This window comes from Notolepis coatsorum (assembly GCF_963971535.1).
Source record: "Notolepis coatsorum genome assembly, chromosome: 13".
Taxonomy (NCBI): domain Eukaryota; kingdom Metazoa; phylum Chordata; class Actinopteri; order Aulopiformes; family Paralepididae; genus Notolepis; species Notolepis coatsorum.
In genome coordinates this window covers 99178259-99204240 of record NC_140177.1, presented here as the reverse complement: position 1 = coordinate 99204240, position 25982 = coordinate 99178259, and the positions used below count along the sequence as shown (strand labels likewise).

Below are 25982 nucleotides of genomic sequence, written 5' to 3'. Positions count from 1 at the left end.
TATTTATACTCTAGACCGTATTTTTGTATGAATGTGTGAATGAAAAAGTAAAACGTTCCTACATCCTGAACGATAGCTAATCGATGTTGAATGGGCCATAGTAATGTCAATTTAGCAATACAATTTAAAAAGTTATAGCCCTGCAAATAGAGCCATATGGAATCCGCGATCACGGAATCGCGGACGGAATCGCGGAATTGAGCAATAAAATGGAATCAACTATAAAAAAAAAAAATATTAAACGTTTTTTTTTTTTACCTTTTCTTTCTTTTATGTTGTGGGACTTGTACAGCACTTTGTTTAACTTTGTCAGTGCTGTAAACAAAACACTTTGCTTTCATGAAATATTGTAAGTCATTTGAGGCTTTATAAAAGCAGCACAATGAACACAAATCTGTCAGTGCCGAGTCCGACCTCATCTTAAATAACAAACAGCATTGCTTGTTGTAATTAACAAAGAGAGGCAGAGTTGATTTTGCTAAAATATATATATATATATATAATGTTTTTTTTGTTTTTTTTTTAATAATCGAATTTTTTTTTCATATTCGAATCCCATGCCCATCAAACGAAGCTTCGAAGTATTTAAGACAGCCCTATTAAATGGACTGTTATATCTTATTAAATTGTGGACATTTATTCATTCCCACTTATTAGACACTATTTCTGATGGTAAAATGAGCGTACAAAGCAAAATACAGAATTCTGAAATATTAAAACGGAAAAAACGGAATTTGGAAAAAAATAAAATGGAATTTGGAAAAAAATAAACGGATTTCATATGGCTCTACCTGCAAAGTAGGTGAACATCTCCATAGACAAATAGAGCTGGCAGACTGGCTACAAGGATGGATATAAGCGTGGCAGAGAAAGGGTTAATAGCCTGTCGGCGCCGGCCATAAGAAGTTAATTAAACTTGACAGGAATGTATATCGACAATAATTATCGATATCGAGTTATATGAAAATAATTGTATTATTTTATCACCATAACGTTTTTGGCCATATCGCCCAGCCCTAGAACATACCGCTACCCGAGACACATTCTCCTTGATTTGTACCGCAATTTGGGACCCAAATTGGAGCATGGAACAAAACGCAGTGTTGGATGTCGTAATTTCCCCAACCCCCAACTACATACAATATCCATATATCAATAATAACAGCAGGCCGAGGCCAAGAGAGGATTTTACGCCAGGTTACCCAACATCATCGGAGCAATAGACCGTACCCGTGTAGCTTTCAAAGCTCCATCAATAAACAAATCCAGTTATGCGAACGGGATTCCACTCGGTCAATGTACAGATAATTTTGCCGGTGGCCGGAGTCTCATTCAGGCCTAATTGTATTTAATTCAATTGTAATGTTATTAGTGGGGTAGCTGTAATTAAAACATCACTTAAATGCAGATCGGGATTATCCACTGAAGCCATAATGACTCTGACCAAAACCACGGGCTCAGGCGCGCACAATAGGCATTGTAGAGCGCAGAGTTGGCCTGCTGAAAGCAGTAATTCAGTCAAGAGCTGGTCAGACAGCAGTTTTACCCTTTACCCCAAGTCTACCCTTGCAAGGTCCCATAAGGACCCACGGTGACACATGTACTTTACATGTTCTGGAAATGTCCATATAAAGCTTTATCCTTGATTTTACCTAATGAAGTCCCAAAGGGACACCGGTAGAACATCCTGGTGGGTCATGTGACAGATCATGTGATGTTGTGCTCCCATAACCACCTTTCCACAATGCTGATTGATGGTGGTGACTAAGCTGACAGAAGTAGCTAGCATTCAAAAGCTAGATTCTTGTTGCTAAAAGGTAATATTTGCCCATTTAAGAATTATAATGCTTACATAACATGTTCTTTATTATATATAACAATTATATTCTTGAACAAAATGATAAAGAAAACAATCGATAAAAATCGCTGTGACACGTACGACACACCGGGCATTTAACCTTAAAATGTTCATGAAAATTTGTCACAATAAGAACAATTATTATGATCTGCTCAGTTAATTTGTCTGATTCAATGATATTAAGTTAATATATTTTATATTGTTCAATTGTTCAAAGCATATTAAAACAAATATCAGTCATATTTATAGTGCCATGTAGTACCCTGTAGTGCCATGTAGTACCATGTAGTAACCTGTATTGCCATGTAGTACCATGTAGTACCTTGTAGTTCCATGTAGTACCCTGTAGTATCCTGTAGTACCATGTAGTACCATGTAGTACCATGTAGTATCCTGTAGTACCATGTAGTACCATGTAGTACCCTGTAGTACCATGTAGTACCATGTAGTACCATGTATTACCATGTAGTGCCATGTAGTACCAATTATTATGATCTGCTCAGTTAATTTGTCTGATTCAATGATATTAAGTTAATATATTTTATATTGTTCAATTGTTCAAAGCATATTAAAACAAATATCAGTCATATTTATAGTGCCATGTAGTACCCTGTAGTGCCATGTAGTACCATGTAGTACCCTGTATTGCCATGTAGTACCATGTAGTACCTTGTAGTTCCATGTAGTACCCTGTAGTATCCTGTAGTACCATGTAGTACCATGTAGTACCATGTAGTATCCTGTAGTACCATGTAGTACCTTGTAGTACCCTGTAGTACCATGTAGTACCATGTAGTACCATGTATTACCATGTAGTGCCACTCGGTGCATCACAGTCACGAAAGGGGCTACACGGGGCTATCGTGCTATCAGCCGGCCGTGCCGTGTAGCTAGCTAGCTTGCTAGCCGGCATGATGCGTGTGCAGTGCTTGCCCCACAGGTCTGAGAAGAGGACCTGCACATTTGACTCGTTCCCGAAACTCCTCTACATGCCCCGATTTAAAATGGTTCACGACAGTAGACATAATGCTAACGTTAGCGTTTTTTTTTGTCTTTCTTTTTTTACGACAAATTAAAAACCTTATAACTCATCATCATCATCAAACCTTTATTTGAATAGGCAGGTTAATTAAGAACAAGTTCTTATTTTCAATAACGGCCTATTTGGGGTAAAAAGCCCCCTAGGGGAAAGGGGATGGGGGATAAAATCAAATGAATACAAATAAAACACAAAGGAACATTATTAAAAAGGCAGGACATACATACAGAGCAACAACTGAACTGAACAACAACTGGCGGACACCAGAACAATAGTGGCAGCATGGTGTTAGCACATGGAGAAACATCTACATGAGTGCTCTAGGGAGTTTGTTAAAGTTTCCTTAAACAATCGAATTGAAATAAACGTTTCCATATTTAAGGTTTTTTGTAGTGTGTTCCGGCTATCAGCTGCTGCGTACTGAAAGGAGGAACGGCCTTGTGAGGAGTTGGCATGGGGGGCGTTTACCAGGATATGTGTGGCTGACCGGGTGTGGTAATTTGGGAGTGGACGAGGGTGGACTAGGCGAGTAAGGTAAGGGGGATTACGGCCTAGAAGTGTTTTATATACAAAGGCCAGCCAGTGGATGTTGCGTCTAATCTCCAGGGAGGGCCAGTTTACTAGGGAGTATAGCTCGCAGTGGTGGGTCCTGTAGGGGGCATTGGTAGCGAAGCGAATGGCGGAGTGATATAGGATATCTAAGCGCTCTAGATCACATTTACGGGCCAAGCGGTAGATTACATCGCTAAAATCAAATAGCGGCAGGACAGTCATCTGGACCAGGGTGAGTTTAGCAGATCTAGTGAAGGAGGAACGGTTCCTATACAGAAAGCTAAGCCTTGCTTTGACTTTGGCCTGCAGTTTAGTTAGGTGTTCAGAGAAGGAGAGTTTGGTGTCGATCCACACTCCCAGGTATTTATAAGAGGTGACCAGTTCAAGCTTTTTGCCATCGGCGGCTACAATGGTGCCAGTCTGGGAGGTACCCTTGTGGCCGAACCACATAACTTTGGTCTTGCTGGTGTTTAGGACCAGGCAAAGGGCGGAGAAACCAGCTTGGATTTTTAGAAAGCTTTCCTGGAGAGTTTTCAGGACAGCATCCGGGGAGGGACCAGAGGTGTACAGGACTGTGTCATCAGCATAGAGGTGAATTAGGGAGTTTCCAGCGAACTGGCCTATGTTGTTTATATAGATGGAGAAGAGGATTGGAGCTAGTAAGGAGCCTTGGGGGACCCCCTTAGAGATGGATAGGGACTGGGTTAATAGGTTGTCGGTTTTTATTGACTGAGTGCGATCAGAGAGGTAGTTATCGAACCATGCTACACTGTGATTAGTGACACCAATGTCTCTCAGCCGCTCCAAAAGCTGTTCATGATCCACAGTGTCAAAGGCCTTGGCCAGATCTATAAAGGCAGCAGCACAGTAGAGTTTGGAGTCAAGGGCATTGAGGACATCATTGAGGACTTTCATCGTAGCAGTCTCACATCCATGCCCTGAGCGGAAGCCAGATTGGTTTTCCGAAAGTATGTTGTAGGTTTCTAGAAAGCTTGTGAGTTGTTTGCAAACTAGTCTCTCTAGCACTTTTGCTATACAGGGTAAAATTTTAATTGGGCGGTAGCAGTTGGGGTCGGTATTGTTTCCTCCTTTGAACAGGGGCCGTACCAAGGCTGCTTTCCAAGCAGAGGGCAGTTCTGCTGTATGCAGGGATAGGTTACATAGATGGGAAATAGGTTCAGCAATGATGGGGGCTGCAGTTCTGTAGAAAAAGGGGTCTAACCCGTCAAGGCCAGGAGGTTTCTACCAAAAATGCTTAAGGGGGGACAGCACCCCCTAATAGGGGAAAACAAATACTTGAATAGATATCACTATGAAACTTTCCCAGTTTGTTATGTACATATAAACTAAAAAAATATATATTACAAGTTTTCTGAATTTTATGTTTATATATGCAAATGAGGCACTTCCACCATTAAATATGCACATATTTGCATGTATCGCCAAGACTCGCATCACCAAAATGGATCATGCCAGATTCAAAAACTTGGTTTCATTTTGTTGATACATTCTAAACGAAACTTTGTATAGAAAGACTTTGTGACAATGTCCTCTTATCAGCCCATACATCAGGAAATACTGTCGATACGATGTTTTTGCCTAGTTTTGGTATAAAATGTACTATAAACCTGGCTATGCATGATATATATCAGCAACACTTTCTATAGAAAGAAGCATAATATGGATGGGAAGAAATGTGGAAAGTTTGGTGTGTGTAGGTACTAGGGAAATGGAGTTCCAACTCTTTGTGTGTAAGTAAAATGCATAAAAACTAGTTTTTCAGAAAACAACTTCAATGTTTTGTATTGTAAAATGCCATAAAAAAAAATGTAAACAGCTATTTACAAACACAACACCCAATCAAACCACTAGTAATAGATAACCTAAACACATGCCTGATAACTGAATAATAATAATGATGTTATTGAACTGAACAGAACTACACACAGGCTACAAACAGTATTTTCCTTCCTAATTTATGCAAATGACATGTCGTCAGCCTGTGACTGCAACTTGTTCCTGTTTGCGGACGACTCAGCCCTGCTGGTCTCTGACAAGAACAAATTGCAGGTTGAAAAAACCCTCAGCACGGAACTAGGCAAAATCTGCATATGGCTCGCTGATAACAAACTATCATTACACATGGGCAAAACAGAGTCCATTCTCTTCGGTTCAAATAACAAACTCAGCAAGACCGACGGATTCTCAGTTACAGTGGGTGACAATATTGTCACAAGGAAAGATGAAATTACCTACCTGGGTTCCATCCTAGAGGCAAATCTTTCCTGTGACAAAATGGCATCCAATGTAATAAAAAAAGTCAACCAACGAACTAGATTCTTGTACCGGATCTCCTCTCTGGTAAACAAGAATACCCTGAAGACTCTGGCAGGAGCACTCATTCAAGGGTACTATGACTATGCGTGCACCTCATGGTACCAAAGCACCTCAAAGGCGCTTAAAACAAAATTACAAACATCACAAAACAAACTGGTCAGACTACTACTTGACCTGAACCCCAGAACCCATCTCACCCCTGCCCACTTTGCCAACCTAGGATGGCTTAGAGTAGACGACAGAGTACAGCAACTTGCAATGGGCCTGGTCTACAAGATACACTATACGACCGGGGTGCCCATGTACATGTCAAAATACTTCCCAAAGGTCAGTGAATACCACAACCACTACACCAGAGGAAGCTCAACAAATCATGTTAAACCCAGATTCGGCTCAAACAAGGGACTAAACACGTTTTGCAATTATGCCACAACAATGTGGAACGCCCTACCCAAAGCTGTAAAGGAATGTGAATCCCTGCCCACATTCAAAACCGCCCTTAAAGAGCACCTACGGGAGGCTGCAATTCGAAACTGGCCACCATAAATGCCCAAAACCCCCACCACCTCCTAATAGACAGTCTCCTCCCCACCGCATGTATATATTCCCTCCCCGCCGTATGTATATTTCCCTCCCACCCACCCACCCCCTCCTAATGTACAGTCCCCTCCCCATCATATGTATATACTCTGTCAGGATCTAGGGGTAACAGTACTGTATATTTGAATACCGCCTGTCACAAATGTATCAGTACTAAATACCTATATGTCCCTATGCCATAAATGTCATGTATGTTGTGTATGTCATAAATGTCTATGAATTGAAAATGGGGGACCCTGATGGAAACAAGACAAACGTCTTTCTCAGGTCTGCATCCCCTTAACAATTGTATGTATTGAGCCGTACTGTATTGTACCCATTCTGCAATCTGTTAAATAAAGTTTTCATTCATTCATTCATAGTAACAGTGTAGTACAGTGTAGTACAGTGTAGTACCCTCTAATAGGCAAAACAATTATTGAATAGATATCACTATGAAACTTTCCCAGTTTGTTATGTACATATAAACTAAGACAAAATATATTGCAAGTTTCCTGAATTTTATGTTTATATATGCAAATGAGGCACTTCCCCATTAAATATGTGCACATTTATGGATGCAATCAGGCAAAATGAAGTCAAATAAACAACTAAATGTGTGTTATTGACATTTTATTGTCACTAGTTTCATAAAAGACAAGCAAAATATAACAAAATATCAATATCGTCGAAAAAAAGCAAAAAGGCAATTTTGGGGGTGCTGTCTCGCCTTAAACAATCATGTTAGTGGTAGAAGGGAACTCATTTTGTGCAAAAATGGAAAGCTTGCCAGTGTTCATGCGGCAGAATTGTTACAATAGCCGATAATCCATTTTCCTAATGATAAATCCCTATACGGGTGGAACAACCAGTGACGTCAGACTACACCTCCCTATTGGGTTGCACGTATACAGTGTGCTTCAGAGACTCGTTCATTTTAGTCATATACAGTGCTTAATGTCGGGTCAGCTTGTCATTTATTTCTGTCAATGTGCTGGTTCTGTAACAGGACTGGGTCAGTCAACATCCTTGGTTGGCACCGAAGATAGTCTACACGCTCCCTCCTCCTCAGCTAGACCTCCGTGATCAATCTCGCTCTGTGAAGTTTCTCATAGTTCACTCGGCTTAGTCCATTATTTCACATCCCATGGGGGTGTTTCATTACCATATATGGATAATCATGCACGAGCATAGACGGTAAGAACAATGGTATTTATCAACACGGAGTGTGTGTACGACCTGTGCGCGCACGGTTGATAAATCCCAATTTTTCTGTGAGTAGAGACATTCTAAATTCCGAGCGTAGGAACGGAAATAGAACACTTTCTACACATTATTGATAAATGAGGGCTCTGGACCTTTACTTTTAAAACAACACTGTTCAATATTACACTTACTGTAGACTTCTGTATATTTTTACTGTATATTCTATACTAGAATCTATATACATAACATACAAAATGTGAATCCCGGTCTGTACTCTATTATTATTATCTTATTCTTAGGCCTATTCTATTCTTATTCTTAGGCAATTTGTTTTGTTATTCTTATTTGTGACTTTGTTCTGTCTAAATGTTTACTGTGAGCGATTTGTAGTGTAAAATTTCCCTCGGGATGATTCAAGTATTTCTATTCTATCAGTGAGAGGGATGATAGATTTTTAGCTAGCTAATGCTAATGTTAGCTCATGTATTTTGAGTAACTACTTGAAGCTGATGTGGTCCATATGATTCTCTAGGATGTTGCCAGGGAATCATGCAATTTCTTAGAATTCATATTCAGCTTCATCTGAGTTGGTGGGAATAAGATAATAAAAAATGAGCTCTGCTGATTTTCTTTGTGGCTCGTCCACCTCCAGCTCTTTACACTGATTTAGCACCAGTTTGTTCTCCTCTTCACTGCTAATTGACCACGTTGACGCGCTTTAATTTACAGACTGGCGCAAATCTTATGGAAAGCCTACAAAATGTGTACTTTGTAATGCATGCTATTTAAAATGTAACTAATTACAGTACAATACTTCAAAATATACAATTACTGACTTTGAAAACAACTAAAAAAGTAATTAAATAATTCAACAAAAACGCTACTCAATTACAATAACAAGAATATGTAATTAGTTGCGTTCCCCACCAATATACTAAACTGGATATGGTATTACAACAAGGCCTGCTTCCTTGTGAATATGTGTGCATGTATAAATGGGTGTGTGCGTTCAACAGTGATTGCATGTGTGTATAAATGTGTGTGTTTTCAAGAGTAAGTGCCTGTATGTGTGTGTGTGTGTGTGGGTGTGTGTGCAGGGCCGCCTGGGAGAAATGCGAGGCCCTGTGCGAGATTTAAACGCGAGCACCCCCATAAAGGTAAAAAAAAAAAAAAAATTATATATATATATTTTTTTTTATACAGTCAACATATTCTTAAATAATAGCGCTGCCCGATGCTGGGCATGATACAGTCAACATATAGCAAGAGAGAGAGAGAGAGCGAGAGAGAGCTCCCGTTCTACAGTCAATATACAGTGTTATCGCTGCACAAACCCGGCAATGCCCCTGACCAGAGGAGAGAGAAATATAACTATATAAGCTCAGAACACAGCTCAGAACACAACACAGCTTAGAACACAGCTCAGAACACAGAACACATCTCAGAACACAGCTCAGAACGCAGCTCAGAACACATCTCAGAACACAGAACACATGCAGAACACAGCTCAGAACACAGCTCAGAACACAGGACACCTCAGAACACAGGACACATGCAGAACACAGCTTAGCACACAGCTCAGAACACAGCTCAGAACACAGCTCAGAACACATCTCAGAACACAGTTCAGCACACAGCTCAGAACACAGCTCAGAACACAGAACACAGCTCAGAACACATGCAGAACACAGCTCAGCACACAGCTCAGAACACAGCTCAGAACACAGACACCTCAGAACACAGCTTCATCTAACGAGGCGTTGCAAGGTTTAACACACAGTGGCACACCCTCCACCAGAGCAAGGCCAGAGAGAGAGAGAGAGAGAGAGAGAGAGAGAGAGAGAGAGAGAGAGAGAGAGAGAGAGAGAGAGAGAGAGAGAGAGAGAGAGATGAGTCTGTTGTCCAGACAGACAGAGAGAGAGAGAGAGAGAGGAGAGAGAGAGAGAGAGAGAGAGAGGAGAGAGAGAGAGAGAGAGAGAGAGAGAGATAGAGAGAGAGAGAGAGAGAGAGAGAGAGAGAGAGAGAGAGAGAGAGAGAGAGAGAGAGAGATAGAGAGAGAGAGAGAGAGAGAGAGAGATAACGTTAGCTACGACAGCTAGCCGGCCCGCTTGGCTCAATATAACGTTAGCTACGACAGCTAGCCGGCCCACTTGGCTCATATAACGTTAGCTACGACAGCTAGCCGGCCCGCTTGGCTCAATATAACGTTAGCTACGACAGCTAGCCGGCCGCTTGGCTCAATAATAACGTTAGCTACGACAGCTAGCCGGCCCGCTGGCTCCACATAACGTTAGCCAACATAACATTAGCCACGATAGCTAGCCGGCCCGAGAGAGAGAGAAGAGAGAGAGAGAGAGAGAGAGAGAGAGAGAGAGAGAGAGAGAGAGAGAGAGAGAGATATCCACGGCGGGAATAGAATAGAGTGCATTAAAAACTCACCAAACGTCCAAGAGGAAGGAGACAACCGCGTGGAGTTGATGAAGTTCATCTGCCGACCGACCGTCCTCTCATCTTGGCATAACCTCCAATGCTGCACGCGCTCTCTCTAGGTTAGCTAACGCTAGTTAGCCTTTAGCTAAGCTACTAGCCAACATGGCTATCCCGACTGAACCACACATTAGCACTCGATATTATAACGTAGCTAAAGCTAACTAGCTGTCCCTGCCTTTAGCTAAGCCGACATGGCTAGCCTGACTGAACTTTCTAACATGCAACAACTTTCATCTTCAGTCCATCTGCCGAACGACCGTCATCTTCGTCTTGGCTGGCATAACCTCCAATGCTGCACTCGCAAAATAGTCAGACGCAGCTGACGCACGCCGGCCGACTGTACACATGTAACCCCTCCGTTTGTTGAAACCAATAGTATATCTGCTGCAGAGCCCCAGAGCTCCAATAGTGTATCTGCAGAGCCGCAGAGCCAGGAACAAGTCAGACACATTCTACAAACGTGTCTAATGTGAAATATATAAGCATATAAGCAAAACTAGATTTTAGGTCTGTGATGAAAAGGGCCTCGCGGAAGGGGGGCCTCGCAATTTTTATTTTTTTTAAATTATAAAAAATTAAAAATAAATGTTTTATTTAATTTTTTATTTTTTTCGAGGCCCCCCTTCCCGCGAGGCCCTGTGCGACCGCACTGCTTGCACACCCCCTGAGGCGGCCCTGTGTGTGTGTGTGTGTGTGTGTGTGTCTGTGTGTGCGTGTGTGTTTTAGTTTACTTATGCGTGCGTGGTTGGTAACTAAGTCTGCAATAACTGCACTTTCAGAAGCATAAATATGTATTTATTTCAACCAGCCTACTGGACTGTGACCACTGCATGAAGAAGAGGATAACTGGATGGCTGATGAGATGCACTGATTTCCATATTGCTACTGTCGTGGAAAAAAAAAAAAATCTACTCCCTGGCTTTAGTGGCTTTGATGGCAGCACTTTACTTTAAACAGGCCACAGAAGAGTACAACTTTTACCACACTATAAACACAACTTAAATCTTGCGAGTTCCATACATGCTCTTGCCAGATGCACAAGCTCCTGGCAGCCCAGCGGAAAACAACAACTTTTCATATTATTTCAAATGATTTCATCAACCGACAGCCGGGCTGCCCCCAAAATGTAATACCTGTGCAAATGAAATATAAGACTTTTTAATACCTTTTAACTCATTCTGCGCCATCGCTTAATTTGCTAGAGGGCGCTAGTATGCCACCGCTTTAATCAATGGGGGACTGCAAGATTTGCGAGTGCTTAAAATATATCTTAAATTATAGCTATGGGTCTAATACACCCGTCGATTATCAGTGAGTTGCTTCCAGTCAACATGTACAAAACGGATTGTTTTTTTATCGGTACATTTCCGTTTTATACCGTTTTGAATATGAGTATAGTTTGGGTGCTTCTGAGTAATTCCAGAGAAAGACGCGATACTAGCGTTTTAGTGGAATACACTAAACACGTTGTAATTTTTTGCCTGATTATCGAATCTTCCTGAAATCAACGCTAGATCATCATTATTATCCTTCCTCATGCAAGAATGAAAATGTATATATAAGTGTTCTTACCTTGTATCTGATGTAATGCAAAAGAAATAATCCAATTATCTGATCGCCATTCCAATACTGCTTGTGGAGGTCCGTACCACATTACCGACCGTTACATATGGGTGGCACACGGCTCGGATCGTCCCAGAAAATAAACTACACCATTTCCAATGGGGTGCAATACCAGCTGGAAGGCGTAGGGGGCTGTATTTGCCCTTTTGCGAGCTCATACCCATTCCGAACGATAACATCAGGCTGGATGGATGAAAATGAATGGATATCGCTAATAAAAGAAATAACGATTAAAACCTGACTATACTTGTGATTGGCGCTCAAGCGATGGCGAGTTAACCCGACTATCATCGTGACTGGCGCTGAATGAGTTAAGGCCTTAACTTGAGAATTATGAAAATTATGCATTTAATACATTTTCTTTTTTAATCCACTTTTTCTCCTCTTTTTCTATTTTTCTCCCATCCCAATTCCACTGTACCAATTCTTCCCTCCCCTGTCTTGAACGTTGCTCGCATATGCCCCCCACTGGCCGGTTGTAGGGAGGATAGAAGCCTTGCATCACGTGTCCCCTCCGATACACGAGGAGGCAGCCTGTCACATCTTTTCACCTGCCAGCGCGGACTCTCATTGGCGAGGTGTAACGTGTGGGAGGCTCACACTACCCCCGCCATTTCCTGACTCTGCTGTGCAGGCGTCCCCAACCGACCTGTAGCAGTCGCTGTCCACAACGTCCAGATTACCACCGATCGACTTCCACCCGCTAACTCTGCCAATTGAGTTAGACAGCCGGAGTCGAACCCGGTGTCTCTTGCGTTGGTGATGAGCGCAATGTCCGCTGCGCCACCCAGCCGCCCCTGCATTTAATAAGACTTTTTAATACCCTGCAGATACCGCGAGGTAAACAACCCTGCGCTAAAAGAATACGACGGGGCTCTATGGAAAAACCATGGCACTCCCCTGACTCAACGGCAGGATGTCATTTAGCCAAATCAGCATGGCTGAATCGTTGTTCTGACCAGGATTACGTTCCTTTTGCCCCACTGATGCGCGCGCACACCAAGTCTGACGTATACAGGACTATAGGCTGCCGATCTAACTGGAGCTCAGATATAAACTATGCCATAGTGTGACACAGCCTTCAGGTTATATTTCATATTAGCTTACGCTCTGCGCTCAAGTGGAACATATCCTATCAGTCTAAATACTGAATCAATTTCTCCACATGTACACACCCATCCGCCTGGCCACACCCCCATCCGCTCCTCTACATAAGCAGGGGTGTGGACATACTAACAGCTCCTTCCTTATTTTCACCACCGACAAGTGTCTGTATACAAATAGTTGGAAAGGAGCTACGTTGAACAGAAGGAGCTGCGTTGACATTATATCTTTGTTTTCTCTCTCACAATTTTTGAAGGAAATACAGCGATAATGTCTTCGCCACCGGAGTGTCTAGAAGATGATGATCATTCTTACTTCCACCGGCGCTTCGTATTAGGGGCTCGTGTCGCTGAGCAATCCCCGCCGGCATTACCTCCGGCTCTGCAGTTTGACACTTTGCTTGGGAGGCGCTCTGCCGTGTGAGGGCTCTGGGCGGGTGATGTTTTTGCAACGCGGGTGCCAGGTGTGTTGGTTGTGGGGGGAACAACTACACAGCTAACGAAGGCCGGCTCCAGGCTAGGATCTTTTTCGCTGCCCCTTAGCGGCGTGGAGGGGGTCCTAGTTTGATGCCCACGTTAACATTAGCTCCTCATCGAGTAAGAGCTTTGTTTTCCTGGGACCGTGATTCCGAATCTGCGGTTCAATTCCCCGGGTCTCTGGACAAACGGATACCCAGGGTTGTGTGTATCGTTTTCGACGTTTAAGATCCACAACTGGGTTAGGTGTTGGCCTACAGAAGTTACATGTGTAAGCTCATGTACCAGGGCCCTTGGCCCCTCTCTTGGTCTGTGTTTTTTCTTCCTTTAGGGTAAAGGTGTAAAAATTCAGGTGGCAGGTTCGCACATGAGCCTATGTGAAGCTGTTGCCTTGAACAGGTATACATGCGCTTCATGTAGCATGCTATGACTGGTGTCATGGCTCTGCTTATCTTTACATCGTATCAGGGGTGAGGGGTCATGAGGGGGTGAACTGATAAACCCTCCCTCCCCTTTTTTCTGATTGGTCAGGGGGTTGGACCTCCTGTCCTTCGGGCTTCCTGTCACGCTGTTGGGTCAGCGCGTCACAGGGTAGAGAGAGAGGGGGGGGGGGTTCCCTGGTCCCACGCCATATTTGGGCAGGTGGGTCACAGAATTCCCCCCGCCATAGAGTACGTCACTGGGCGAGTTTCTATTGGTTGTGAGACTTCCGTGAGTTCTTTTCAGGCTCCATGTTGTGGACCTTTGTTATTGTCAAAATGAGTTGTGCGGTGCGTGATAACTTAAAAAGAAGTTCTGCTCTGCACTCTGTTGCATATGTCTTGAGCTTGGTCACGTAGCTCAATGTTACATATATCTTTTCAATTATTACTCACGTGGGAAGTCTCTCTGGGGGTTCCCTGTCTCCTCTCTTTTATACAGGGCAGGGTTGACAGGGGTGTTTTCCCTCGGACGCGTCATATGGGACCCATATCGGTGTCTTGGCCAGCTTCCTGCCGCTCTCCCAGGCGGCTTGGATGGAACGTTATCTGGGTTCTTGTTAGAATTACCATTGATATGTTTTGGGTCTCGACGTGTACATAGTGCTGACCATGGGTGCTTCTGTGTGGAACCACGCATGAGCTTGCACACCTTGGTTGCTCATCATTGAAACAGCGTTTTTATGGGGAAACTACTAACTAGGATGGAGTTTGTCTCTTCCGAGCCCCAGTGTACTAGGTTAGTCTCGATGAATTCTCGTTCATCTCTGGGGGGAGATAACGGAATAGATCAAAGCATCGAGTGAGTCGTTGGCCTCACTCGATGGCATGTGGGTTGCGCGCCTGTGTAGTCGTGGGTTCTTCTGTGGGAAGGTAAGTCCTCTATCTGCTCACCCTGTACATTTGAGTTGCTAAACCCTCTTCGCACAGTCAGATCCGATTCCCTCCCGTCCTCCACTAGGGGGGTCCGGGGGCTCGGGTCCTCCCCGGTTCTGATGGTTGTGGGGTGCCTCAGCGGGTACATTTGTCGAGCTTCCGCTCTGCTCAGCTCCTGTGTTCCACTTGAGCGCAGAGCGTAAGCTAATACGAAATATAACATGCGGTTATCCTATAACCATAGTTATATGAGTATAGCGGGCGCTCTGCGCTGGACTCACTGATGACCCTGTGGTCTTCGCCTTCGGTGGTGAAATATTTGGGAAGGAGCTGTTAGTATGGCCACACCCCTGCTTATGTAGAGGAGCGGATGGGGGTGTGGCCAGGCGGATGGGTGTGTACATGTGGAGACATTTATTCAGTATTTAGAACTCCACTTGAGCGCAGAGCGCTCGCTATACTCATATAACTATGGTTATAGGATAACCGTATGTTACGTTACGTGAATGTTGTCGGTCCTCCAAGTGAACAAAAAAGTCGTAGCTGGCGACCCTCTATTCTCTTCATCCACGAAACGCATTGAAAACACATGGTCTCACTTCAAATAATGCATGGGCCTCAATCTAAAAGCAAGAGCAATTTTTTAATCATTCCCAAAAGCTGAATTTCTGGAGATAACAAGGTTATCATCAGACTGTGTTTATATGTTATACTTTCTCCATATTGCGGTACTAATATTTACCATTGTATTCCATTAGGCCAGGTCATATAGGTGGTGTACGGGACTAGAATATGAATCTAATATTTTATATATAGACTAGCTTCTTTCTGACAAATTCACAGAATCATTCAGGCAGACAGATAGGAAAAGGGCATGTGTAAATATATGTGCATACAAATACACATACATACCTGCATACAAATACACAAATACATATCTGCACACACTCATGGTCATGTCTATACGGACATCAATGATGAGGACCCACCCCCCGCCACATAAAAACATGCACACACACACGCACACACATACACATGCACGCACACACACATACACTATCTTTGCCTCTTTCTCTATCTCTTCCTCTCTCTCTCTCTCCCTCTCTATCGGTCTCTCTCTTGGACATAAACAACACACACTGCAAATTATACGCCATACACACACACACACACACACACACACACACACACACACACACACACACACACACAGAAACATAGTTACACTATCTCTTTCTCTCCCTCCTTCTCTTTCTATCTCTCTCTACTTCCATACCACTTACCCACATACATGCACACGCACACACACACACACACAATACTTACTCAGCAGTATGATGACACACAGTAGTATGGCGATCAGTGCTCCGGTGCTGAGCCCGGCTGAGCTGGTGAGAGCCTCTGCGTTGCACAGCTCCATGTTGCCGTCGCGGTCACACGTGCACACCCGCACCGTGAGCGTGCCCGTGCTGCTCTGCATGGGGTAGTCGCCATCGGTGATCACCACAGGAACCAGGTAGACACTCTGGTGAAGCCGCCTGTAGCTGCCCCGGCGCGTCATGATGCTGGCAGTGTTGTCTGAGGAGAGACGGGCATGAACAAACACAAATAAATACAAACACATAGACATGGTTAGTTTAGGAGGGTGACATTTTGGAGACCCCTAGTGAAATGCAGACAGACACCGTTTACTCAACTATTTCTTCACCTTTCCTCGAGGTGGGTCTGCTACAGTTGACAATAGTTGAGGAAATAGTGTCTGCAGTTCACTAGAGGTCTGCTCTCCGTCTGGGTGACGTTTCTCAGGGGAACAAGCTCTTGAGTCACAGCACACATTGGTACGTTTTCTGTTGGTCATTATTATATTACTACACACAAAATACAATTCTACAATAACTGCATTAAAATATATATTTTTGTAAAGTGCATTGTGTTGCAACTTTGTATGAAATGTGCTACATGTATATGAATAAGGCTTGATTGATTTATTTATTTATTGACTTTACTTGATAATTGACTTTATATTGTCAATTCAGAATCGTCAAGTCATCCTCTGGACTGTCTCTTCTCTAAAAGTCATCCTCTGGACTGTCTCTTCTCTAAAAGCCATCCTCTGGACTGTCTCTTCTCTAAAAGCCATCCTCTGGACTGTCTCTTCTCTAAAAGCCATCCTCTGGACTGTCTCTTCTCTAAAAGTCATCCTCTGGACTGTCTCTTCTCTAAAAGCCATCCTCTGGACTGTCTCTTCTCTAAAAGCCATCCTCTGGACTGTCTCTTCTCTAAAAGCCATCCTCTGGACTGTCTCTTCTCTAAAAGTCATCCTCTGGACTGTCTCTTCTCTAAAAGTCATCCTCTGGACTGTCTCTTCTCTAAAAGCCATCCTCTGGACTGTCTCTTCTCTAAAAGTCATCCTCTGGACTGTCTCTTCTCTAAAAGCCATCCTCTGGACTGTCTCTTCTCTAAAAGCCATCCTCTGGACTGTCTCTTCTCTAAAAGCCATCCTCTGGACTGTTTCTTCTTCCTCTGGACTGTCACCTCTTCTCTAAAAGCCATCCTCTGGACTGTCACCTCTTCTCTAAAAGCCATCCTCTGGACTGCCATCTCTTCTCTAAAAGCCATCCTCTGGACTGTCACACTGTCAACTCTTCCATCTTTACAAATGCATTCTCTCTGGAACTGTACGATCCAACTGGGACAAGCCTCCCCTCTCCTTGCAGACAGTTGTAAAGTTCAGTTATACAGAAACAATCATATTTTAAGACTTGAATTTCAGCACCGTTTGCATTTTTATTAGTATTCACCATACAAAGGTCAGTTATCATGGGTGTTCCTCTGTCTGTCTGTTTGTGGCCTGACCTTTTCATTGAGATTAACCTTTGGCTCACATCAATGGATGAAAGCAATGAGGTTCCAAATCTCCATTCCCCTGTGTGTGTGTGTGTGTGTGTGTGTGGGTGTGTGTGTGTGTGTGTGTGTGTGTGTGTGTGTGTGTGTGTGTGTGTGTGTGTGTGTGTGTGTGTGTGTGTGTGTATGTGTGTGTGTGATGGCGTGTTTATGATTGATTTTTTTGTAAGAATAAAACCCACAAGTGTGTGTGTATGTATACATGTGTCTGCATTGCATTCATACAGTATAAAAAAGTATGACTTTTGTATGCATATATGTATTATTTTTCCCTTTGGAAAAATGTGGATTATGAATAGAAGAAAGTGAATGTGGTTTATTTGGGCTGGTGTGAACATGAGAATCTAACTCAGGTCTGCACCAGTTTCGGTCCTCTTCCAAATGAACCCTGGAGCAGTTCATTAGAGGTATGAAAGCAATCGGACCCCCCCCCCCCCCCCCCCCCCCCCCCCGCCGCCCTCCAAAACCTAATCCAGGTCTCTTCCAGAAAATAATGTCGTTAAGGACATGCCGGCAAGGACCAGTTTACTCTGGTCACTGGTCATGAAGCCTTATAGTTATCCGGGACAAGCTTTAATATTGCTGGTGAGTGCAGTACAAGTACAAGAGCCGGGCCCTTGAATACATGAACACTATGAGCTAATAAACACGTCTCCCCTACCCATGTTAATGAAGCTAGTGGCAGTAGGAGAAGTGGCCTCAGTATAAATTCAACACCTCATTCGTCGATGTCTCACAATGCTGTGAGAAAGTGGCTGATTCTGAACACCCATTCAACTTCAGATATAGTTTTCTTGCATTTGTGTGTATGTGTGTGTGTCTGTGTCCCTACCTCCATTGTCGCGGACGGTGAAGTTGTTGCGGTAGGGCCCCTCTGGGGCCAGGCTGAAGAAGAACTTGTGTCCGGCCGACGGCTCGTCTGCATCGACGGCACTCACTGTCTTGATACGCTGTCGTAACACACAACAACATCTGTTTACTTACATCCTGAACCAGTTCAATCAAGCGGCACACATATCCACACACACATCTGAGTGACTTATTTATGGTCCACATTTCATCAGACGAAAAGGAATATAATTCAAATGCATTCAGATATTCAGAGACCTTTCGGTTTGCATTATGCACTCAGTTGTGAGGTTGACAGGTATACAGTACAATTTTCCAGACAGAACATTGGTACACAAAGTCCATTTCAAGGATATAAAAAGCAATTTCCTTCATATTGTGCGGCTGCCAATGATAGCAGATTCTGAACACTGGCTAGTGTGTGGCTGGTTTCACTCCACTTGAAAACCCTTTATACCTTTGTAACAGGACATGACCCAGGCTATCAAGAAATGCACTTACTCCTTTAACCACCCTCCAAAATGTCTACCTGGTCCAGGGCCCTGTTTCTTGTACCTGGATAACTGAGTTAGCCGGATAACTTTAGCTGGATAACTGGGTTAGCCGGACTTTCCGGTTTCATGTCCGTGGATTTTCCAAATCACCATGACAACATATCCAAAAGTTTGAGCCTGGTCGAAAGCAGAGTTCAAGTTCAAGTTAGCCTGAACTATCGCCACGCCCCCGCAAAGAAGTGACAGCCCGTTTCCTGAAACTATTCCCACAGTCTACGATCTGCATTATACCATTCTGAATTACGTTTTTGTGCTCCATTCTTCCAGAGGGGGCTTTTGAAATGTAAAATAGACCCAAAATGCTGATATTAAATTCACTTTGTCCTAAATAATGCACGTTATATATACCGTGGCGACGGTGGCGCTCGCTCGTGTGATGTACACATGATGTGGTTATTTTAATTGTAACTGGGATTAAGATGTCTGATGAGATGCGCTGTTTGACGGATTTGAGAAATTGAATGAGCCGTTGACGTCACATTAATGAATGAGGATAAAGAGATAAACTTCATTCAAAACAAAGGATATTCTAAACACGGGTCTCTCGTTCATTAATGTATAAACAATGAATTTATCCCATCTGGCCCAGTGGCCCAGCGGTAGTGCTCAAGCCTGCCAATCCACCGACCGGGGTTCAAATCCCGGTGTTTCCAATATGATTTTTTTGAATATAATATTAATGATTATACACCAAAGTAGCCTGGTTTTAAGTTAAAATATTATAAATCTACATGCATTGAGGATGTCATTCTTTATATAGCTCTCAACGTGCACCAAATTGAATTATTCCTATATTGCAAAAAGAAGGAAAAGACTAGGGTTTGAACCCCGGTCGTCCGTGTGAAAGTCAAAAGAAGAACCCGTTACACCACAGAGAAGATAAGTAAAAGATTGACTATACATCAATCAATGGGTAAGAGAGCCGTATCGTAATTCTGTATAACAGTTAACTAATAATTTTCGCTAGCAAGATCTCATTTGATTATTCAATCCAGCAGGCAAGTTTAAAGAAATATAATCTGATTGATTGAGGTAATGAGGGACTTAGAATTAGCCTATAGATAACGCATTTAACTTGTCGGCGAGGCGATTGAGCCGTATTGCAATCTGTCAATAAAGTCTTAAATCAATTAATCAATCAATGCCGTTGAGAATCAGGATCTCTGCCATCGATACGTGCTGGCTTTTCACCTAAAACGGCCGCGCGCATTTAGCCTGACTCGCAAGTCTGGCTTGAGTTAACGAGACTGAATCCACCTTTGTGAAACAGGAAAACCCCGGCTTCGAACATCGGGTTAACTGAAGCTGGATAATGGACATCTTGATCGACTTAGTTGAACCACGTACATGAAACAGGGCCCTGGTCAGGAACACTGTTAGCAAATTAGGAAAATAGGGCTTGTTTTCATGGACTTTTCTCCCAACATCAACATTTCTTCCAACATCGGTGAAATTACAGCCTGTTCCAATCAAGTGAGTCAAGCTCACCAGCGTGTATTGGAGGCCATAATACTGTAAGTGCTTACAGTAGCATATAAAGGTAGGTGAAATAAAAAAATTATAAAAACTCCATCCCATTTGATGTTAACAGAATCATGTCATCAAGCCAGTCAATAGTTCTTCCAAGATTAATATTGTCCTGATATATGTTACTAAATCTGAATAAATTGCCCTCATAAGATGAAAAGGGTAAACAAGCTTTTTGTTATTCTTTTTCCTTTTGAAATGTTTGTATTGAGATAACATGTGTGCTTATGTATTTCATAGTATAGTCATTAGCCAACCTGGTGTGCTCTGTTGAGCAACAACAGAGCTGTGGAGTTGGATGGACATAATGTTCATTACTGTCCTCTACCCATAATGTATACAACACACCATGCATGAAAACGCCATTACACACCTAGGGGTCCCTGGTTGCCACAACATCATTAGTGGATTAATCTCACGGATTACGGATTATTAGCCCGCACAACACAGAATAATCAAAGTGCCATTGCACATCTGGGCCATTCCTGGTCATCCGCTCTATACAACATCATTAGTGGATCAATCTCACTCTCGTTATTACTGCTCTGTCAATACATCACACAATGTATCAAGGTGCCGTCGCATTATCTAGGCATTGCTGGTCATTCTCTACACACACACATCATTAGTAAATCGATTATAGTCTGGAATAGACATGAACAATAGGGATGGGGTCTTTGTGGAGATCACACACTTTACGTTATTGGTGTGGTACCGCATTGTTGTTGTTGTTGTTGTTGTTGTTGTTGTTGTTGTTGTTGTTGTTGTTGTTGTTGTTGTTGTTGTTGTTGTTGTTGTTGTTATTAAACTTAAGAGCACTAGACTAAAAGAAGATATCGCAAGTCATATCATAATTGCAGTATACAGTATAGTGCAGCCCTAGTAGGCACACAGCTCTTTGAAATAGGCCTTCTTGAATCCTAGGGAGTCTCAGCGATGAGGGGCACGTGCAGTAGTGTTTTAGTGGATGGTCCAGACTCTATGTCATGATTATAGTGTCTGCTATGTGGTTGATGGGCTGCAGTGCTCCACCTATGTAGTGATTTTCTCAACCACTTAAATGAAAATGTGAAACGTACTGTGGCCTCGATATATATTTTTATTATCCACTCCACGCATGAGGAATTTGAACGAGGTACAATAATGGCCTTTATAACAGGTTCCAGCAGCCTTACATCCCAGCATAAAACCCCACCATGCTAGCAACCTTACCGCCCAGCATGCAATTCACACCCACCTGAGGGGAACAGTGGATTGCCGGCTGCTGGGGTGGGGACGGTGTGTGTGTGTGTGGGGGGGGTATTGAGGAGGATGTTTCAAATGTTGATAGGCAGATGAGAAATACACGGGTAGCAACTAGAAGAAAATTCGACTAAAAACATTCAATCTCCTGATTCACCAAACATTTAGTCATGGAGTGAGGATTTCTGATTGGCAGACACTCTCCCGAGATAGAATTATGAGAAAACATCGGGAAAAATATATATACTTTTGTACCCCTATGGCCCTATTTCCTACCAACCAATGTTGTTGTTGATTGGTAGAATCCTTTCTCAGCACAATCCCTGCTGTTCTTTACACTGGATATCAGCAGTTCCAGCTCGTTAGCCTCAAAACGAATGCAAAGTAATGAGGCCACACTTCACTCTGCACACACGCCCTGGAATAAACGCTGAAACCTGCATTCAAAACAAATAAATTAGTTTTGTTTAAGTGTTTTTTTCAGTGGCACTATTAACTTCAGATTAGTTGTGTGGCTAACTAAGGAGGAACTGGGTATTCGGTATGAAGCTGGGTTGTAGTGACAAAGGAGTCTGCCCTTCGACAACATCATTGATGATTAGGAAATAGAGCCAGAGGTTCAAAATCAGCCCTGTCCAACAAACGGATACTCCTCCTAAAAATAATTAAGAATAAACGTAGATGGATAGACACAACAGATCAATAGTGGATTGTTCTGTTTGCAATTTGTTTTTGTGTCTGTGTCACAGATTGGAGCATGGCAACAATGCAATTATAAGTCTTTGACAAATGCACATGTTAAAATAAATATCTGGTTGACTTTGTGGATTCAAGGAGTTAAGGATTCTCTTTGGGTCTGCAAATGATAAACAGAAAGGGAGGATGCATGGACTGGACACACACACATGTTTCACTTTCTCCTTCTCCTTCTCTTTCTCTTTCACACACACAAGGATAGCAGGATGGAAGGATGTTTGCTCCTATTTCGGTGGACATGATTGTGTGCACGCGTGTGTCATGATTGTGTGTGTGAGTGTGTGTGTGACTCCCTCTAGAGCTGCCTCCACACTTGTACAGTACGTCACATCCTGTTCAGTATGTCACAATCTGTACAGTACATCACAGCCTGTTCAGTACGTCACAGCCTGTTCAGTACGTCACAGCCTGTTCAGTACGTCACTGCCTGCAAAACAGCTCTGTCATAACTGTACCAAATCCATGACCAGATTCACATGAAACTAAATCTTTCAGTATCTTTGATTGGGTGTATAGACTGGTATCACACATAACCAAAAATTAAGCTTATCTGAACATTTATGATTTACGTAGTGATGTAGTTATCAGAACTGCGTAAGGAAACCACACCTTTATGGCTGCGTTCCATTGTCATTTACATGGACACAGTGAATAAACAGACGCCTTGAAATTAGCCAATTAATTTCCGGTTCTTATTTATAAAAGAGACAGAAATATATGGGGGGAACAATAATATAATATTATTTATTCGATATGTTAACTCATTGGACGCCACTCACGTATAAAGTCGGGTTAACTCGCCGACGGTTGAGCGCCAAACCAGAGAAAAGTAGGGTTTTCTATCGTTAGTTCTTTTATTCGATATTCCCATTCATAATCCATCGAGGGAGCCTGTGTTATCATTGGGAATGAGTCTGAGATTGCAAACGTCCAATACCGCCGTCTTGTGGCCGGTATTGCACATCCTTTGAAACCCTCTGGCTTGGGCTGTGTGTCGATCTAAAAAGTCCGGTCCGGGTTTTCCTTGTCGGGCAGGACAAGTGTTTATAACACATTGATTGAGGAGAATCAAGCACTCCCGGTTCATGTTCTTTGGTGGATTATGTTGGTAACACAATCGACATCAATACTTGGAATGGCGATCAGATAATTGGAATATTCTTTTTGGAGTACATCCTACTCAAGGTAAGGGCTATATGGTATCAATCTTGCGTTGATCCAAAAATCCATTCACAGCGATCCGACCGTATGTGTGTAATGTGTGTGTGCAGGGCCGCCTGGGAGAAATGTGAGGCCCTGTGCGAGATTTAAACGCGAGCCCCCCCCCCCCCCCCCCCCTAAAAGGTACAAAAAAAAAATATATATATATATATATATATATATATTTTTTTTTTTCATACAGTCAACATATTCTTAAATAATAGCGCTGCCCGAGGCTGGGCATGATACAGTCAACATATAGCAAGAGAGAGAGCGAGAGAGAGCTCCCGTTCTACAGTCAATATACAGTGTTATCGCTGCACAGACCGGGCAGGCCGGCAATGCCCCTGACCCTCCACCAAAGCAAGGCCAGAGCGAGAGAGAGAGAGAGAGAGAGAGAGAGAGAGAGAGAGAGAGAGAGAGAGAGAGAGAGAGAGACACACATTGGAAAGAAACAACCCAAAACCAGAGCAAATTGAAATGCTATTTGGCCCTAAACAGAGAGTATACAGTGGCAGAATACCTGAGCACTGTGACTGATCCAAAACTAAGAAGATCCTTGACTAGGTACAGACTCAGCGAGCACAGCCTAGCCATCGAGAAAGGCCGCCATAGGCAGACCTGGCTCCCAAGCGAAGACAGACTATGCACCCACTGCACACAAGATGAGGTGGAAACCGAGCTCCACTTCTTAACAACCTGCCCACTATACCAAGAGATCAGAGACATATACTTCCCACAAATTGCAAACACCCAAAGAGACTTTGAAAACATGGACAATAACTCAAAGCTCCCATACCTACTGGGAGAAATACAAGAATGTGAAATAAAGCCCATTTGAATTGAAGAGAGATAGATAACTAACTAGCAATTAACTAAAGGCAGGGACGCGTAACTAGCGTTAACTAATGCTAGCTAGTGCTAGCAACAGCTAACGCTAACTAGCGTTACGCTAGCTAGCTAGCATTAGCTAACGCTAGTTACGTGTCCCTGCCCTTAGCAAATTGCTACTAGTACTAGCCGACATAGCTATAGCCTGACTGAACATGCAACAACTTTCATCTTCAGTCCATCTGCCGAACATCCTCTTCGTCTTGGCAAAGTTGGCATAACCATCATACTTGGTATTGATAACAAGCTTATGGCCCACGGTGTAATTTCTTCTGATCCATGCTGCTTTTGAAAAGACATCCACTCGCTCCTCTGAATAGCGCTGAATAGAACCCTGTACCTCGTGGGTCCGGGAAGAGCCCGGAAACACTATTCTAAAATCTGTAGAGCAGCAGAGCCGCAGAAACCGGAACACTGCAGTCTGCAGAGCCGCAGAGGCAGGAACAAGTCAGACACATTCTACAAACGTGTCTAATGTGAAATATATAAGCATATAAGCAAAACTAGATTTTAGGTCTGTGATGAAAAAGGGCCTCGCGGGAAGGGGGGCCTCGCAAACCCCCTGAGGCGGCCCTGTGTGTGTGTGTAACGTATTCCATTGGTGGCGATCAAAGCATGTAAAAACGACCCCCCCCCCACCTTTTCATGCATTCATGATGAAACATAATACCGATAATATAGCGTTGATTTCAGATTGAATGTTGATACAAGCGAGAAAAGGCGCGGTTTTCAGTGAAATGCACTAAACGCTGCATAGCGTCGTTTCCTGGGATTATACAGGATTACTCTAAAACTATACTCATATTCACCACGGTATAAAACGGGAAAGTATGGATGACATTTTTTTTATTTTTCACAAATTGAACGATAGATCGTCAAATGGGCAATCGTTTTATATCCATTGCTATGATATAAAATATAGTTTGAGCCCTGCAAACACCGCCATCATGTATCCCTATTCTTTAAAGCGGTGGCTTTCTTACCACACTGTAAACAGCGACCTCTGACGCTAATTGAGTTAAGGGTAATATAATATGAGTATAAGTCACACTGGTTAGTTTACGTCCTCTTTGGGTAGAGATGTTTGATAGTGGAACATCGTACAACTCTCTCAGTAGGTGTGTGTGATTCTCTCTCTCTCCATATACTGTATACGTGATGCTTAGTGTCATTTTGTGTTTGCATATGTATGATTCTCTGTATGTGTGTGCATTTGTGTTATGTGTTTGTGTATGTGTGTGTGTATTTTTATGTGTGTGTGTGTGTGTGTGTGTGTGTGTGTGTGTGTGTGTGTGTGTGTGTGTGTGTGTGTGTGTGTGTGTGTGTGTGTGTGTGTGTGTGTGTACACCCCCTCTCCTGCCATCCCTATTGTAAGGCTTCCTTGATGTGTGAAAGCTGCTGTCAGCGTCCATGACGGACACGGCCCATGGGACCAATCAG

At 43.1% G+C, this 25982-nt stretch overlaps 1 protein-coding gene across 1 annotated transcript in view; it reads right to left on the bottom strand.

The window, feature by feature from the left end:
• Positions 1–25982, bottom strand: part of cdh6 (cadherin 6) — a 131324-nt gene that overhangs the window by 34521 nt on the left and 70821 nt on the right. The window contains 2 exon segments of the mRNA XM_084326776.1: positions 15946–16197; positions 18356–18473. Coding sequence (XP_084182902.1) covers positions 15946–16197; positions 18356–18473 — 370 coding nt within the window.